This window comes from Bison bison, unplaced genomic scaffold (assembly GCF_000754665.1).
Source record: "Bison bison bison isolate TAMUID 2011002044 unplaced genomic scaffold, Bison_UMD1.0 scf7180017864180, whole genome shotgun sequence".
NCBI classification, from domain to species: Eukaryota; Metazoa; Chordata; class Mammalia; order Artiodactyla; family Bovidae; genus Bison; species Bison bison.
The window spans coordinates 15,802,618-15,819,808 of record NW_011494752.1 but is presented as its reverse complement, the minus strand read 5'-3'; the positions used below and the strand labels follow the sequence as shown (position 1 = coordinate 15,819,808).

General features: G+C 47.3%; 1 protein-coding gene across 1 annotated transcript in view; it reads left to right on the top strand.

Moving 5' to 3' along the window:
• The window catches only part of DNAH2 (dynein, axonemal, heavy chain 2), a 110,838-nt gene that overhangs the window by 64,330 nt on the left and 29,317 nt on the right, over positions 1-17,191 (top strand). The window contains exons 40-58 of the mRNA XM_010843209.1: positions 4,650-4,868; positions 5,075-5,192; positions 5,404-5,540; positions 6,060-6,197; positions 6,287-6,445; positions 8,667-8,819; positions 8,995-9,086; positions 9,361-9,559; positions 9,712-9,936; positions 11,033-11,137; positions 11,801-11,989; positions 12,188-12,273; positions 12,408-12,538; positions 12,693-12,842; positions 13,187-13,354; positions 13,535-13,695; positions 13,945-14,084; positions 15,351-15,483; positions 15,594-15,733. Of these exons, the coding sequence (XP_010841511.1) occupies positions 4,650-4,868; positions 5,075-5,192; positions 5,404-5,540; positions 6,060-6,197; positions 6,287-6,445; positions 8,667-8,819; positions 8,995-9,086; positions 9,361-9,559; positions 9,712-9,936; positions 11,033-11,137; positions 11,801-11,989; positions 12,188-12,273; positions 12,408-12,538; positions 12,693-12,842; positions 13,187-13,354; positions 13,535-13,695; positions 13,945-14,084; positions 15,351-15,483; positions 15,594-15,733 (2,843 nt within the window). The remainder of the gene's footprint in view (positions 1-4,649; positions 4,869-5,074; positions 5,193-5,403; positions 5,541-6,059; positions 6,198-6,286; positions 6,446-8,666; positions 8,820-8,994; positions 9,087-9,360; positions 9,560-9,711; positions 9,937-11,032; positions 11,138-11,800; positions 11,990-12,187; positions 12,274-12,407; positions 12,539-12,692; positions 12,843-13,186; positions 13,355-13,534; positions 13,696-13,944; positions 14,085-15,350; positions 15,484-15,593; positions 15,734-17,191) is intronic.

Here is a 17,191-nt window from a genome sequence, read left to right as displayed (position 1 = left end):
GAAGTAAAACTCACTGTTTGCAGATGACATGATCCTCTACATAGAAAACCCTAAAGACTCCACCAGAAAATTACTAGAGCTAATCAATGAATATAGTAAAGTTGCAGGATATAAAATTAACACATAGAAATCCCTTGCATTCCTATACAATAACAATGAGAAAACAGAAAGAGAAATTAAGGAAACAATTCCATTCACCATTGCAACAAAAAGAATAAAATACTTAGGAATATATCTACCTAAAGAAACAAAAGACTTATATATATAAAACTATAACACACTGGTGCAAGAAATCAAAGAGGACACAAATAGATGGAGAAATATACCATGTTCATGGATCGGAGGAATCAGTATAGTGAAAATGAGTATACTACTACCCAAAGCAATCTACAGATTCAATACAATCCCTATCAAGCTACCAAAGGTATTTTTCAGAGAACTAGAACAAATAATTTCACAATTTGTATGGAAATACAAAAAACCTCAAATAGCCAAAGCAATCTTGAGAAAGAAGAATGGAACTGGAGGAATCAACCTGCCTGACTTCAGGCTATACTACAAAGCTATAGTCATCAAGACAGTATGGTACCAGCACAAAGACAGAAATATAGATCAGTGGAACCAAATAGAAAGCCCAGAGATAAATCCACACACCTATGGACACCTTATCTTTGACAAAGGAGACAAGAATATACAATGGAGAAAAGACAATCTCTTTAACAAGTGTTTCTGGGAAAACTGGTCAACCACTTGTAAAAGAATGAAATTAGAACACTTTCTAACACCATACAGAAAAATAAACTCAAAATGGATAAAAGATCTAAACATAAGACCAGAAACTATAAAACTCCTAGAGGAAAACATAGGCAAAACACTCTCAGACATAAATCACAGCAGGATACTCTATGACCCACCTCCCAGAGTAATGGAAATAAAAGCAAAAATAAACAAATGGGACCTAATTAAACTTAAAAGCTTTTGCACAACGAAGGAAACTATAAGCAAGGTGAAAAGACAGCCTTCAGAATGGGAGAAAATAATAGCAAATGAAGCAACTGACAAAGAATCTCAAAAATATACAAGCAACTCCTGCAGCTCAATTCCAGAAAAATAAACAACCCAATCAAAAAATGGGCCAAAGAACTAAACAGACATTTCTCCGAAGAAGACATACAGATGGCTAACAAACACATGAAAAGATGCTCAACATCACTCATTATCAGAGAAATGCAAATCAAAACCACAATGAGGTACCATCTCATGCTGGTCAGAATGGCTGCTATCCAAAAGTCTACAAACAATAAATGCTGGAGAGGGTGTGGAGAAAAGAGAACCCTCTTACACTGTTGGTGGGAATGCAAACTAGTATAGCCACTATGGAGAACAGTGTGGAGAGTCCTTAAAAGACTGGAAATAGAACTGCCATATGACCCAGCAATCCCACTGCTGGGCATACACACCGAGGAAACCAGAATTGAAAGAGACACGTGTACCCCAATGTTCATCACAGCGCTGTTTATAATAGCCAGGACATGGAAGCAACCTAGATGTCCATCAGCAGACAAATGGATAAGAAAGCTGTGATACATATACACAATGGAATATTACTCAGCCATTAAAAAGAATACATTTGAATCGGTTCTAATGAGGTGGATGAAACTGGAGCCTATTACACAGAATGAAGTAAACAGAAAGAAAAACACCAATACAGTATACTAATGTATATATATGGAATTTAGAAAGATGGTAATGATAACCCTATATGCAAGACAGCAAAAGAGACACAAATGTATAGAACAGTCTTTTGGACTCTGTGGGAGAAGGCGAGGGTGGGATAATCTGAGACAATAGCATTGAAACAGGTATATTATCATATGTGAAACAGATTGCCAGTCCGGGTTCGATGCATGAGACAGGGTGCTCAGGGCTGGTGCACTGGGATGACCCAGAGGGATGGGATGGGGAGGGAGGTGGGAGAGGGGTTCAGAATGGGGAACACATGTACACTTATGGCTGATTCATGTCAATGTATGGCAAATACCACTCAGTTCAGTTCAGTTTAGTTCAGTCGCTCAGTCGTGTCTGACTCTTTGCGACGCCATGAATTGCAGCACGCCAGGCCTCCCTGTCCATCACCAACTCCCGGAGTTCACTCAGACTCATGTCCGTCGAGTCAGTGATGCCATCCAGCCATCTCATCCTCTGTTGTCCACTTCTCCTCCTGCCCCCAATCCCTCCCAGCATCAGAGTCTTTTCCAGTGAGTCAGCTCTTCGTATGAGGTGGCCAAAGTACTGGAGTTTGAGCTTCAGCATCATTCCCTCCAAAGAAATCCATATTGTAAAGTAATTAGCCTCCAATTAAAATAAATTAAAAAAATAAAAATTAAAAAATAAAACACACACACACAAAATTTTTATTGATGCCTAGTTGATTTACAGTGTTGTGTTAGTTTCAGGTGTACAGCAAAGTGATTCAGTTTTATATATATGTAAAACCACATGCTACTGCTGCTGCTAAGTCGCTTCAGTCGTGTCCGACTCTGTGCGACCCCATAGACGGCAGCCCACCAGGCTCCCCCATCCCTGGGATTCTCCAGGCAAGAATACTGGAGTGGGTTGCCATTTCCTTCTCCAATGCATGAAGGTGAAAAATGAAAGTGAAGTCGCTCAGTCGTGTCCGACTCTGAGCGACCCCACGGACTGCAGCCTACAGGGCTCCTCCGTACATGGGATTTTCCAGGCAAGAGTACTGGAGTGGGGTGCCATCGCCTTCTCCGAAATCCACATATATATGTGTATATATAATATAATAATTTATAATTATATACATATTTTATATAATGTATAATTACATATATATTTATATGTATATTTTTTCAGATTCTTTTCCATTATAGGTTATGACATATTTTATATGGTTCCTTGTGCTGTAAAGTTGTTCAGTTGCTCAGTTGTGTCCGACTCTTTGAGACCCCATGGACTACAAAACGCCAGGCTTCCCTGTCCTTCACCATCTCCTGGAGTTTGCCCAAACTCATGTCCATTGAGTTGGTGATGCCATCCGACCATCTCATCCTCTGTTGTCCCCTTCTCCTCCTGCCTTCAATCTGTCCCAGCATCAGGGTCTTTTCCAATGAGTCAGCAATTTGCATCAGGTGGCCAAAGTATTGGAGCTTCAGACTCAGCATCAGTCCTTCCAATGAATATTCAGGACTGATTTCCTTTAGGATTGACTGGTTGGATCTCCTTGCAGTCCAAGGGACTCTCAAGAGTCTTCTCCAACACCACAGTTCAAAAGCATCAATTCTTTGGCTCTCAGCCTTCCTTATGGTCCAACTCTCACATCCACACATGAATACTGGAAAAATGAAAAACTACTGGAAAAACAAAGGTCTGACTATACAGACCTTTGTTGACAAAGTAATGTCTCTGCTTTTTAAAATGGTATCTAAGTTTGTCATAGCTTTTCTTCCAAGGAGCAAGCATCTTTTAATTTCATGGCTGCAGTCACCATCTGCAGTGATTTTGCTGTAAAGTAGGTGCTTGTTTATTTTATATATAGCAGCTGTATCTGCTAATCTCAAACTCTTAATTTATCCCTGCCCTTTCCCCTTCTGGTAACCATGAGTTTTTCTTCTGTGTCTGTGATTCTGTTTCTGCTTTGTAAATAAGTTCATTTGTATAATTTTTTAAGATTCCATGTAAGTAATATCATATGATATTTGTCTTTCTGTCTGTGACTTCAGTTCAGTTCAGTTGCTCAGTCATGTCTGACTGTTTGTGACCCCATGGACTGCAGCACACCAGGCCTCCCTGTTCATTACCAACTCCCAGAGTTTACTCAAACTCATGTCCATTGAGTCGGTGATGCCATCCTACCATCTCATCCTCTGTCGAGTTACTTAATCCTCTGTGTGACTTACTTAATATGATAATATCTAGGTTCATCCATGTTGTTGCAGATGGCATTATTTCATTCTTTTCTACCACATCTTCTTTATCCATTCATGTTGATGAGCATTTAGGTTACTTCTGTGTCTTGGCTATTGTAAATAGCACTGCTGTGAACACTGAGATGCATGTATCTTCTCGAATCAGAGTTTTCATCTTTTGTAAGCATTCCTTTTTAACTTAATTGGTGAGTTGATTAATGTCTGGCTCCCCCACTAGACTAGGGACCCTGCAATGGGATGAACACTAATTTGTTCTCAGCACCAAGCACACTGCTTGGCACCTACTTTAGAGGTTTAATAAATGTTTTTTGAATGATATTAGAAGATATTTGTATAACTTTGTATCAGACATTGTGTTTCGTGTTGGCTATTTTATTGAATACAACAGCCCTGAGGGTGAAGTACTATCATGACTCCCAGTTAACAGATTAGGAAACTGAGTCTCAAAGAAGTTCACTCACACAGATTCACATGGTTGAAACCTGCGGACCCAGACTGGCTGACTCCAGAGCCCAATCTCTTAACTCTGCAATTGGCCAACTTTCCAAGGAAAGAACAACTGCCAGCGTGCAAAGGGCCCTGGTGCCATTTTTTTAAACCATTTGAGTATTATCCTCGCAGACATTGGGGAGCTTTTGAAAGCCCTGTATATGCCTCACCCTTTTTTTCCGTTTCCTGTATTTCCCCTTCTCTCAGCTGCGGGAGACCATTGAGCAGGAGATTCGGGACATGGGCCTGCAGCCCACCCCATTCACCCTCACCAAGGTCATCCAGTTGTATGAAACCAAGAATTCCCGCCACTCCACCATGATCGTGGGCTGCACAGGCAGCGGCAAGACTGCCTCGTGGCGGATTCTCCAGTCCTCCTTGTCCTCCCTGTGCCGTGCCGGGGAGCCCAACTTCAACATTGTCAGGGTGCGGAGCTGGGGCAGTGGGACTGCTGTCCAAGACTTGAGTAGCAGGCGGGGGCGCCAGGATGTAGGGAGGGCAGTACAGACCAGGAGGGCGGCCTGGGAGGGGTGAGAGAGACTGAGGCTGAATACAAATACCTGGAAATAAAGGGACAGCCTGGGATTTGTGTCTGCCGGCAGCTCAAAACTCCCTTCCTGTGTCTATTTTAGGAGTTCCCTTTGAACCCTAAGGCACTGTCCCTAGGGGAGCTGTATGGGGAATATGACCTCAACACAAATGAATGGACGGATGGCGTCCTGTCCAGTGTCATGAGGACGGCATGTGCAGGTACCCAAGGGGTCGTGGGGTGGGGAGAGCAGATGCCTGAATTTCCTGAGGGGGTGGGCAGTGTGGGGGTAGAAAACTCAATTTGGGGGGAAAAAATGCTTGGAAATGCAGAGATCCCAGGAAGCAACTGGTTGCGTCTCCAGGGAGATGAGCATGGAGGGAGGGCGAGGTAACAAAGCTGTGGTTTCCTTCTCCTCCACCTCCTACCAAGACGAGAAACCAGATGAGAAGTGGATCCTTTTTGATGGCCCTGTGGACACTCTATGGATTGAGAGCATGAACTCCGTCATGGATGATAACAAAGTGCTGACCCTCATCAACGGAGAGCGCATCGCAATGCCTGAGCAGGTTGAGGGGTGGAAACTGGAGGGCCCTGGGGCAGGGCTAAGGGGAAGAGCAGGGGCAAGAGAAAAGAGGAAGTTCTATAGGAATAAGAAAGAGGAGGAGGACACCTGGACTCAGGGCAACCTGAGACTAAAGAAGAGATGCCTGTCTGCCACAGACGCTGAGGACAATCGTATAGAGAACTGTGTACCAGGATGCGCTGTGGCAGAGACTAAGGCAGCCTCATTGCCACTGACATATGGGGGAATGACCCGCCCTTGTGCACCTGGGCTATAATTTATGAGCTTTTGTAAAGAGCCCACCCTTTCCTACCCAGTCAAACAATGTGAGGGGAAGAGAGACTTCTCATAAGGATGACCTTGAATAAGCCCTAATTTTTTTAATAAGCAAATCATTTGTAAAGCTTAGGTCCTTATTCATCCTGCCACACGTGGTACTCAGTAGAGACACCTTGCGGCATCAGAATTCTGGGTGTTTTTACTATTGAAGGAAAGACAAGGTTCTGACCAAGTATATCTGTAGGTGTCTCTCCTGTTCGAAGTGGAGAACTTGGCAGTGGCCTCCCCAGCCACTGTGTCTCGTTGCGGGATGGTGTACACTGATTACACAGACCTAGGCTGGAAGCCCTACGTTCAGTCATGGCTGGACAAGAGGCCAAAGGTATGAAGGAGATGGAGGAGCGGGAAGTAACCAGTGGGGCCTGGGGGGGTGCACAGAATAATTCAGAGCCTCTGCTCATTCAATGCCAGGTGGAGGCTGAGCCCCTTCAGCGTATGTTCGAAAAGTTCATCAACAAGATGCTGACCTTCAAGAAGGACAACTGCAATGAGTTGGTGCCCCTCCCAGAATATAGCGGCATCATCTCCCTCTGCAAGCTGTACTCCGCCCTGGCCACTCCAGAGAATGGGGTGAGAGGGGGCTAGGGCAGGAAGGGCTCTCAGCCTCCCGGGAAAATGTCCGGGAAACGATGTGTCTGAGACACAATTGGAACATGAGGCTTGAGTGGAGCAGAGACTCCAAGAGGAGGCCTCACCAGCTGTGGAGGCAGCAAGGGTGTGTGTATGCATGCGCACGTGTGTCCACGTGGGCACACCGCTGCGAGGCCAAACTATGTATTTATATCCAAATCAGATAGAGAGCACAATGGGCCTCACTATAATTTCCTGCCTGTATTTAAGAGCTGAGGATAGTTCATTTGGTTCCTCATTTCTCCATTCTTTCTGAAATTAAGTATTAACTCTTGGAATCTGTGAGCCTTTGGGATACTGTTTTTGCTGGGAGGAGCTCCCCAATTAGTCTGATGAGGGGCTTTAGAAATTTCCAGATTAACTGATATTGAATAACATTTTTGTTTAGTTTAGAATTATGGTGTAAGGACCAAAATTGGATATTTTTCTGCTGAGATTATATCACTGCCTAGAAATGGTTCATATTGTTTTTAAGGGCATTGCCAGCTCATTCAACTATTAATATACAGTTATATAACAATTAAGATCTATAACAGTATATGTCATTCCCGATATGATTAATATAAATTAAAACTATGTAGGTGAGCTTGGAAGGTGACGTGTAGGAAAATGATAGTAATGTAGTATCAGTGGCACTCAACTGCTGAGGAGGACTGCTGGGAGAAGAAGGCTGAACAGAACAAAGAGAGGAGGGCAGTCTACGCAAACAGAATGACTTTTGCAGAAACACAGATAGGAAAGCCAGCCCCTCGCTGGGCATGGTGGGCTGATGGGTGGTGTTGGTGTGTGGTACCTCTTAGCTGTAGCAGAGACCCTGAGAAGAGGATGGTGAGATGTGTACAGGTGTGAGCTGGAAGGATAGAACAAGGACTCTGGATTCAATACAGCAGACACTAGAGTCTCAGCACAACTTCCCATGGTGCTTTTGTAGCTTAGAGAAGTGAAGTCGCTCAGTCGTGTCCGACTCTTTGTGACCCCATGCCCATGGACTGTAGCCTATCAGGCTCCTCCGTCCATGGGATTTTCCAGGCAAGAGTGCTGGAGTGGATTGCCATTTCCTTCTCCAGGGGATCTTCCCGACCCAGGAATCGAACCCGGGTCTCCCGCAATGCAGGCAGACGCTTTACCGTCTGAGCCACCAGGGAAGCTGTAGTAGGTTTGTAAGCTGTTGTAGCTTAGTAGGTTTATGTAAATGTTTTGATTTAGGTTTCTCTACAACTACATGGTTTTCCAAACAGAACCAGGAAGGGAGGGAAATTTTAAGTCTTTGTGATGAGTTGCCAAAATAGACCTCTCCATCTCTCTTTTAAAAAATATGTATTTATTTGGCTGTGTTGAGTCGCAGGGGCTCTCTAGTTGTGGCACTCAGGCTTAGTTACCCCAGAGCATATGGAATCTTAGTTTCCCAACCAGGGATCGAACCCAAGTCCCCTGCATTGCAAAGCAGATTCTTAACCACGGGACCACCAGGGAAGTCTCTCTCTCTCTTTTCTATTTACCTTTATGTAGCTTAAAAAAAATTTTTTTTATTGAGGTATCATTGATTTACAGTGTTGCATTAGTTTCAGGTGTATGGCAAAATGAATCTGTTATACAAATACATACTTCTACTCTTTCTTGATTCTTTCCCCATATAGGCCATTACAGAGTATTGAGAAGAGAGATCCTGTGCTAGAGATTAGAGCCTTGTTGCATAGCTATTTTATACATAGTCATGTGTATATGTTAATTCCAACTTCCCAATTTGTCCCTCTCCCCAACCTTTTCCCTTTGGTAACCATATGTTTGTTTTCTATGAATCTGTTTGTGTTTTATAAATAAGTTCATTTGTATCATTATTTTTTAGATTCTTCACATGAGTGATATTTGTTTTTCTTTGTCAGACTTACTTCACTTAGTATGATAATCTCCAGGTCCAACCATGTTGCTGCAAATGGGATTATTTCATTCTTTTTAAAGGCTGAGTGATACTCCATTGTATATCTGTATCACATCTTCTTTATCTAGTCCTCTGTTGATGGACATCTAGGTTGTTTCCACATCCTTGCTATTGTGAATAATGCTGCAATGAACATTGTGGTGCATGTATCTCTTCAAAGTATGGTCTCCATCTCTTCAATTAATAGATTTAGGACATTTCCTCTTCTCCTTTTCCATGCAGGTGAACCCAGCTGACAGTGAGAACTTTGCCTCCATGGTAGAGCTGACGTTTGTGTTCAGCATGATCTGGTCGGTGTGTGCCTCTGTGGATGAGGAGGGCCGCAAGAAGATCGACAGTTACCTCCGCGAGATCGAGGGCACTTTTCCCAACAAGGTCAGGGCCCTCCAGCCCAGCTGTCCTATTTTGCTATACTCTTGATCCTCAGACATCTTGAGCCTCAGCCTGCTACCCAGCTGTCTTTCGTCCTCCCAGTGATCTATGAGTGCTTTTTCTGGGCAGGGAAAGCCAAAGGCAGGCTTTGGTAATCTGACACACATTCCGTCCTCAGGACACAGTGTACGAGTATTTCGTGGACCCAAAGATCCGGAGCTGGACATCGTTTGAGGATAAGCTCCCTAAGAGTTGGCGCTACCCTCCAAAGTCAGAACCGGGCCTGGGGGGTGGGTCAGGCTTAGGATTGCGGTGGGGGGAGATGTGGCGAGAGAGTTGAGATGACTTTCCAGGACAGGAAGCAGAAGCTAGAGGAAATGGGACAGGGTCCCTGAAGAGAATGCCTGATCCCCAGGCTCCACAGGAGGTAGGGTGGGTGATCAGAGAGCAGTGATGCCGGAGGAAGAGTGGGGAGCAGAAGGAAGCAGGAGTTAGAAAAGAGTGGGCCATGATCTTGAGACATAGTCCCTTTCCCCATCCCCAGCTCCCCCTTCTATAAGATCGTGGTGCCCACCGTCGACACTGTCCGCTACAACTACCTGGTGAGCACCATGGTGGCCAGCCAGAACCCCGTCCTGCTGGTGGGTCCTGTGGGGACTGGAAAGACCTCCATTGCCCAGAGTGTCCTGCAGTCCTTGCCCTCCAGCCAGTGGTCAGTGCTCACAGTCAACATGTCTGCGCAGGTGTGTGGCAGGACCCACGGGCCAGGTCGCCAGCCCCTGCTCTCTCCCTGTCTCTGCTCCCCTTTGGGAGCCCAGTGCCCGCTGGACATGCCTCTCTAACCTCAGATTTCTCTCTTGGGACCCAAGCGTTCATTCTATACCTTTCCCACCAGACCACGTCTAATAATGTGCAGAGCATCATTGAGAGCAGGGTGGAGAAGCGAACCAAGGGTGTCTATGTGCCTTTCGGAGGCAAAAGCATGATCACCTTCATGGATGACCTCAATATGCCAGCCAAGGACACGTTTGGGTCCCAGCCCCCACTGGAGCTGATTCGCCTCTGGATTGACTATGGCTTCTGGTATGATCGAACGAAGCAGACCATCAAGTACATTCGAGTAAGCATCCAGAGAATCTGTTCTTCAAGTCTCTGTTCTTCCCGTGATGGGTTCTGTCCCCGCTCCACTGGGACCCCAGGATAAAGTCCTGTAAGCCTGTGTTCCTCCCCACAGAGGAGGGTCCTGCCTTTCTTAGGACCCAGACATCTGGCTCCTCGGTCAATTCCTGTCAGTAACTCTCTTCATTGACTGCCCTGTGCTTTGTGACCAAGGGAGCCTGTCCTCCAACTTCCACTCCTTTCTGATGCCTCTTACACCTCGCTTCCATGGCAACGCTGATGCCAACCAGAGCCGCCCACAACACCCCTCTCCAGGCCTCTCCGCCTCCCATTGTTTCAGGAACCTACCCCCTGGTACCAATTCTCCACTCCCCACCCAGGATCCAGGAATCTCTTGTCAGTCCTGGCTGTTCTCCCATGGGATCCTGAGCATTTTGTTTTTTTTTTTCCTGAATCAGTGGGCAGTCATTTCAGCCTGATTTCTGGGGCACTCATCTATCTGACACTCAGGGTTCAAAAGTCAACTAATAATAGATTCATATGTTTCAGAGAAAGAACATACATATACAGATATAAGTATATATTAATATATGTATATATTAAAATAGAAAAAAATGTCCAGAAGATGTTATCAAATGTTGTGTGTGTGTGTGTGTGTGTGTTTTAACTTTATTTTCCAAGTTGGGAACATGGATTATAATGATGAAATAAGAACAAATAGGGAATTCCCTGGCAGTGCAGTGGTTAGGACTCAGCGCTCCCACTGCCAAGGACCTAGGTTCAATCCCTGGTCAAGGAACTAAGATCTCACATGCTGAATGGCACGGCCAAAAAAAGAGAAAGAAATAAGAACAAATTAGTTGCCTTAGTAACTCTGTGGACATTATAAGTGCCCCAAACCCCTTGCTTTCCCTCACCTTTCCCTGTCCCCATTACTCCATGTTTCTTCCTGCTCTTCCCTCTTCCCGTTTGTCCCTCCATTCCCTCTCTTCCTCCTGGCTCCTCTCACATCCTCCCTATTTCTTTGCCCCTCCTCTTCCCCTCCTCCTGTCTGACTCCCCCAACCCCACCCGCCCTGTCTGGTCTTTGCTGTCTAGGACATGTTCCTGATGGCTGCCATGGGCCCTCCTGGGGGTGGACGGACCGTCATCTCCCCAAGGCTGCAGAGTCGATTTAACATCATCAACATGACCTTCCCCACGGTGAGGGCTTCCTGGGGGCTGCGGGAGGGGCTGTAGAAGGCAAAACCACCCGCGTCCTAGAGAACGAGGGCACAGATCACAAGCTGCATCCAGGGAACTCTGATACTTGGAGGGGAGACTCTCTGCAGGCACCTTTGCTTCTGCTGAGCTGGCTCTGGTGTATGAAGCCTGACAGTCCCAGTGGGCAGAGAGTGGGGCCCAAGCAGATGAAGGAAGGCACACCCTCCAAAGAGGAGACTAGAGGAGCTAGGGGAGGCAAGGGAGGAACCCAGGGGTGTCCCCAAACCTCAGAAATCAAGACAATAATGCAATATTTTAAAAAATCAATACCAAAATTCAGGATGAACAAAACACCAACATTTTAAACAAATACAAGATCAGTATAGTGCCATGCTGAGCTACATGAGAGCCCAAGGCAAAAGGAAAAAACCAATAGTACAGATCCTGTCTTTATTTAAAATGTTCATATTTGTTCATCGTGGACAGTTTGCATTAATTCTGATTTTTAAATATTACACTAAAGCATGACTTCTCTTGATTTATGAGGGGTTTTTTGTGCCCCCCTCCCACTCTGCTCCCAAGTACTTTACTCCCCTGACCCGAGTCCCTGCCTTGGTTGAAAGGCCAGGAGCTGCGAGATTGAGTCTGAGGGCCTGTTTCTAGGAGTCCCAGATCATCCGGATATTCGGCACCATGATCAACCAGAAGCTCCAGGACTTTGAGGAAGAGGTGAAGCCCATTGGGAACGTGGTGACCGAGGCCACCTTGGACGTGTACAGCACTGTGGCGCAGCGCTTCCTGCCCACCCCCGCCAAGATCCACTACCTCTTCAACCTTCGAGACATCTCCAAGGTGAAGCTCCATCTGACCCTGCCCCCAGGCCAAGCACAGCCTCCTTGGAGGTATTCTCCCGTCCTCAAAGTGAGCCCCGGAGTGCGGGAGCATCCCACACCCCCCAAATCACCCCATCCCGGAATGCCACTTCAGCTAAAACTTCTGGATGGGACCCTCTTCCCTCCCTCCATCCCACCGGCCACGCCCCTCTCCCAGGTGTTCCAGGGCATGCTGAGGGCCAACAAGGACTTCCACGATACCAAGTCCAGCATCACCCGACTTTGGATCCATGAATGCTTCAGGTGAGGGTGCTGTGCTCCACCAGATCCAGGCCTCCCCAAGCCCAAGCCCCCACTCCCCCACCCCCACCTCCTGCTCCCCTCCCCAGGGCCACTCCTCTTCAATCCCAGATCTAACCCCAGCTCCCTCCCAACAGAGTCTTTTCTGACCGACTGGTTGACACCGCAGACATGGAAGCCTTCGTGAGCATCCTAAGTGACAAACTCGGCTCCTTCTTTGACCTGACGTTTCATAACCTTTGTCCCAACAAACGTTCTCCCATCTTTGGTGAGCCAGGAGCTGTGGCCCCTGTAGACTGGAGAGTCTTAGGAGATGGGTTAGAAGAAGAGGCGGGGCACTGGGACCCAGGGAGGAAGGGCCTTCTGGGGAAGCCTGGGGAGGACCAGGCATTTGGAATCTGCCCCCTCTTGCCACGGCCCAGGGGACTTCCTGCGGGAGCCCAAGGTGTACGAGGACCTGACGGATCTGACGGTCCTGAAGACAGCCATGGAGACGGCACTCAACGAGTACAACCTGTCACCCGCTGTCGTGCCAATGCAGCTGGTGCTCTTCCGAGAGGCCATCGAACACAGTGAGCACTTCCTGTTCCTGGCCCTTCTCCAGCATCCAAGTGACAGAGTACTCCAAGGAAATGGGGATCTCTTCCCAGATCTTTCCCAAATTGAGCCCCAGAAGTTGCCCTCCTCCCTGACCCCAGATGCGCTTGTGTCCGTGGGTGGACATTTTCTTTGATGATGGTATTTAACAGACATGGTGAAGGTTGAATGTTGAATCGCTACCCAAGCTTGAGGCACTACCTCTTCCCACACTGGTGGGTCCCTCTACTGCACCTCAGGTGTCCCAGCCCCCAGCCTAGGGCCTGGAGGTCCCCTGAGCTTGCTCAGCCAACTCATTATCCTCCCACTTTCCCTCCAGTCACACGGATCGTGCGGGTCATTGGACAGCCTCGGGGCAACATGCTTTTGGTGGGCATTGGGGGCAGCGGGCGGCAGAGTCTGGCCCGCCTGGCCTCATCCATCTGCGAGTACATCACCTTCCAGATTGAGGTCACCAAACATTATCGGAGGCAGGAATTCCGAGAAGGTAAGGCTGGGTTTCTGAGACAGAAGTGAGTTTGGGGCTGAGAGTGAAATAGCAGGAGGGAGGGAAGCCAGGTAGGGAGGATGGTGTCCTGTATGTGTCCCTGGCTGGGGAGGGCTTTCTAATCAATAGAAGAGGAAAGACAGAAGGGTGAATCTGAAAGGTCTGTCTCCTCTGGCCCAGATATCAAGCGTCTGTATCGCCAGGCTGGGGTGGAGCTCAACGCCACGTCCTTCCTGTTCGTGGACACCCAGATTGCTGATGAATCATTCCTAGAGGACATCAACAACATCCTTAGCTCGGGCGAGGTCCCCAATCTCTATAAGGCGGATGAATTCGAGGAGGTGCGATGCTTCTACACCCACTACCAGTTGGTTCTGGCTTTCCTAAGTCCAGACGATGCCGCTGTCGCGCCCCCTCTCCAGCTCCTCCATTAGGTGGAAGAAGTGCTCCTCTTGGGCCTTTTTCCCTCCCCGGACCCTGGTGGGCAAAGCGGCCTTAAAACCCACACCCCGTGTCCCTCGCTGTTCCCTCCGCCCTGGGTGCTGTCCTGGAAACCTCCGCCCTCTGACTGTGGCGCCGGCGCTCACCAGATCCAGACGCTCATCATAGACCAGGCGCGCGCTGAGCAGGTGCCGGAGTCCTCGGACAGCCTCTTCACCTACCTCATCGAGCGCGTGCGGAACAACCTGCACATCGTCCTCTGCCTCAGCCCCGTGGGCGACCCCTTCAGGTGACTCCCGTGTCGGCCTTCTTCTCCCTCGGAATTGGGGCTGGGCGGGGCGGGGGGCAGTCCTCCCCGCTCCTGGTCTCCCTGCCTTCTGCCCCCAAGACTCCGGAGTAGCGCCGGCCTGTCCCGCTGCGCCACATGCATCTCCGCGTCTACTTGTCGCAGCCTGCGCCCGGGCGTGCTTCGGCCTGCGGGATCTTTAGTTGTGCCATGCGGGATCTAGTCCCCTCACCAGGGATCAAACCTGGGCCCCCTGCGTTGGAGGCGCAGAGTCTTAGCCACTGGACCACCAGGGAAGTCCCAGCCTGTGCCTACTTTCAGCGAGTTCCTGTTACTTACATGGGACTCATCCTCTCCTTTTTGGTAGATCAATTTTGTTTATTTTTCTGGAAGGTGAAGGCTCTTTTTTCTTTCTTTCGTTTTCAAGTTTTAAATTGTGGTTTAAAAAAAACTTAAAATTTTACCATTTTAACTGGTTTTAAGTACATTCACACTGCTATGCAGCAGATCCCCAGAGCATTCTTGTGCGAGGCTGTAACTCAATACCCATGGAAACTGCCCACTTCTCCCACCACCCCCAGGCCTTGGTAGCCACCCTTCTACTTTTGGTTTCTGTGAGTGACCACCCCTAGATACCTTATAGACGTGGAATCAGGAAGTACTTGTCATTTTGTGACTGGCTTATTCCACTTAGCATAACGTCTTCAGAGTTTATCCATGTAGCCAGCATCAGAATCCCCTTCCCCTTTAAGGCTGAATAATATTCCCTGTGTGTCTGCACCACATGGGATCCATTTTCCGTATTTTCAAGGGCATCAGAAAGGAGGGGAAGGACAGAGAACTTAGGCAGAGAGGCAGTTGGGGTCACCAATTTGTTTATCTTTGAATATTTTTGGCTTGTGTGTTCACCATGTACCAAGCTCTGGGCTAAGCATCCTGCATGTGTCATCCCATTGAATCCCCTAACAACTCTAGTTAGTATGCTTTGTTATTTGTTATTCGAGGTGAGGAAACTGATGTTCAAAAGGTTATGCCACTTGCCCAAGATCCATATTTGGTTGGTGTGAAACTGGCTCTTTCTGACCCCAGAAGCTGTTTCTAAATCATGCACCAAACCAGCTTTGAGGGGAGCACAATCTGGACAAGGCGACACAGGAGCACGAGGATGGGGCTTAGGGGTTCCTAGGGAATGAGTGAACCTGTGGCAAAGACCGTCACTGCAGGCCAAGTCTGCAAATGTACTTAACTGCCTCTCACAACCCCTGCCAGGAACTGGATCCGCCAATACCCAGCCTTGGTGAACTGCACAACCATTAACTGGTTCTCAGAGTGGCCACGCGAGGCCCTGCTGGAGGTGGCTGAGAAGTACCTGATGGGAGCCGATCTGGGGACCCAGGAAAATGTGAGGCCCTCCTCCCCATCTCTCCTCACCCCCCCGCACCCCTACCCATTTCCGTTCTCCGTTTGTCTCTACTCCTTCCCTGTCTCATAACCTCTATGCATCGATCTCAGATCCACAAGAAAGTGGCCCAGATCTTCGTCACCATGCACTGGTCAGTGGCCACATATTCCCAGAAGATGCTGTTGGAACTCCGAAGACACAACTATGTCACGCCCACTAACTACCTGGAACTTGTGTCTGGATATAAAAAGTATGATGGCAGAGTAAGGGGCACAGAGGGCCTGGGAACTTGGTGGATTTTTTGGTTTTGTTTTGGCCGCACCTTGTGGCACGTGGGATCTTAGGTCTCTGACTGGGAATGGAACCCCTGCTCTCTACAGTGAAAGCACTGAACCACTGGGGAATTCCGAGGAGCTTGGTGTCTTTTGAGGGCTATTGGTGAAACGATGTCTTAGAAAATATCCAGGAGCTGGCCAAGGGGACCAACTTGAGGACTGGGATCTGAATGGCAGAGAGGCGGGGGGCTTGTTTCTGTCCAGGAAGTTAAACCAAGAGAGGGGTTCCAGGGGATGTGGCCATCTCAGGGGCCCTCTGGCTGTGACCCCTTTATATACCTCTCTGTCCTTGTCTCCTGGAATAATGATGTCCTTGCTCATAACCACATTGCAACTGTGACATTATATCATGGGTATATTTGGCAATATATAGCCTCTTCTCTCTGCCTTTAATATCTTCTAGACTTTCCACCATTCCCAAGTTATTTATTCATTCATTAAGTTGTATTGACTGTCTTTTTATATGCACAACACAATCATTTGCTTTGAAGGTTATAAGAAAAAGGTAAAAAAAAAAAAACCCTCTTGTTTATTGGATTTAGTATTTCAATCAAGGTGAAGAAAAAGCCATTTGTAATAATAATGATAGCCAACATTAATTCATTCATTTAACAAGTATTTTGAGCATGTACTCTGTGCCAGGCACTATTTTAGATACTTGTAATATGTATGTCAGTTAACAAAATGAAGTCCTTGCCTTCGCTGGGTCCATAGGTTTACATCCTGTTTATGATTCTGAGTCACTTTGTTAAGCAATTTACATGCATGTGCTTACGTGCTCAGTTACTCAGCCATGTCTGACTCCGACCCCATGGACTGTAGCCTGCAAAGGCTCCTTTGTCCATGGAATTTTCCAGGCAAAAATACTGGAGTGGATTACCATTTCCTACTCAAGCGAATCTTCCCAACCCAGGGATCAAACCCTCATCTCTTGTGTGTCCTGCACTGGCAGGAGGATTCTTTACCACTGCACGACCTGGGAAGCCCATATTTAGTATTTAATTCAGAAAACAATCCCTTAGACATTTTTTGGGGGACTGCACAACATTAAAACTTTGTGAATGAGTTGCCAGCATTTAAAACTTGAAGCCTTGGAAAACTCCAGATTTCCAATCTGTCTTGAAACATCAGAAATTGTGGCAATACAATTCCACATTCACTCTCAAATGGAAAAAACCAGGCTGAAGCCCAGGGCTTTGTCCACAAAGGTCCGTCTAGTCAAGGCTATGGTTTTTCCAGTAGTCAGGTATGGATGTGAGAGTTGGACTATAAAGAAAGCTGAGTGCTGAAGAATTGATGCTTTTGAACTGTGATGGTGGAGAAGACTCTTGAGAATCCCTTGGACTGCAAGGAGATCCAACCAGTCCATCCTA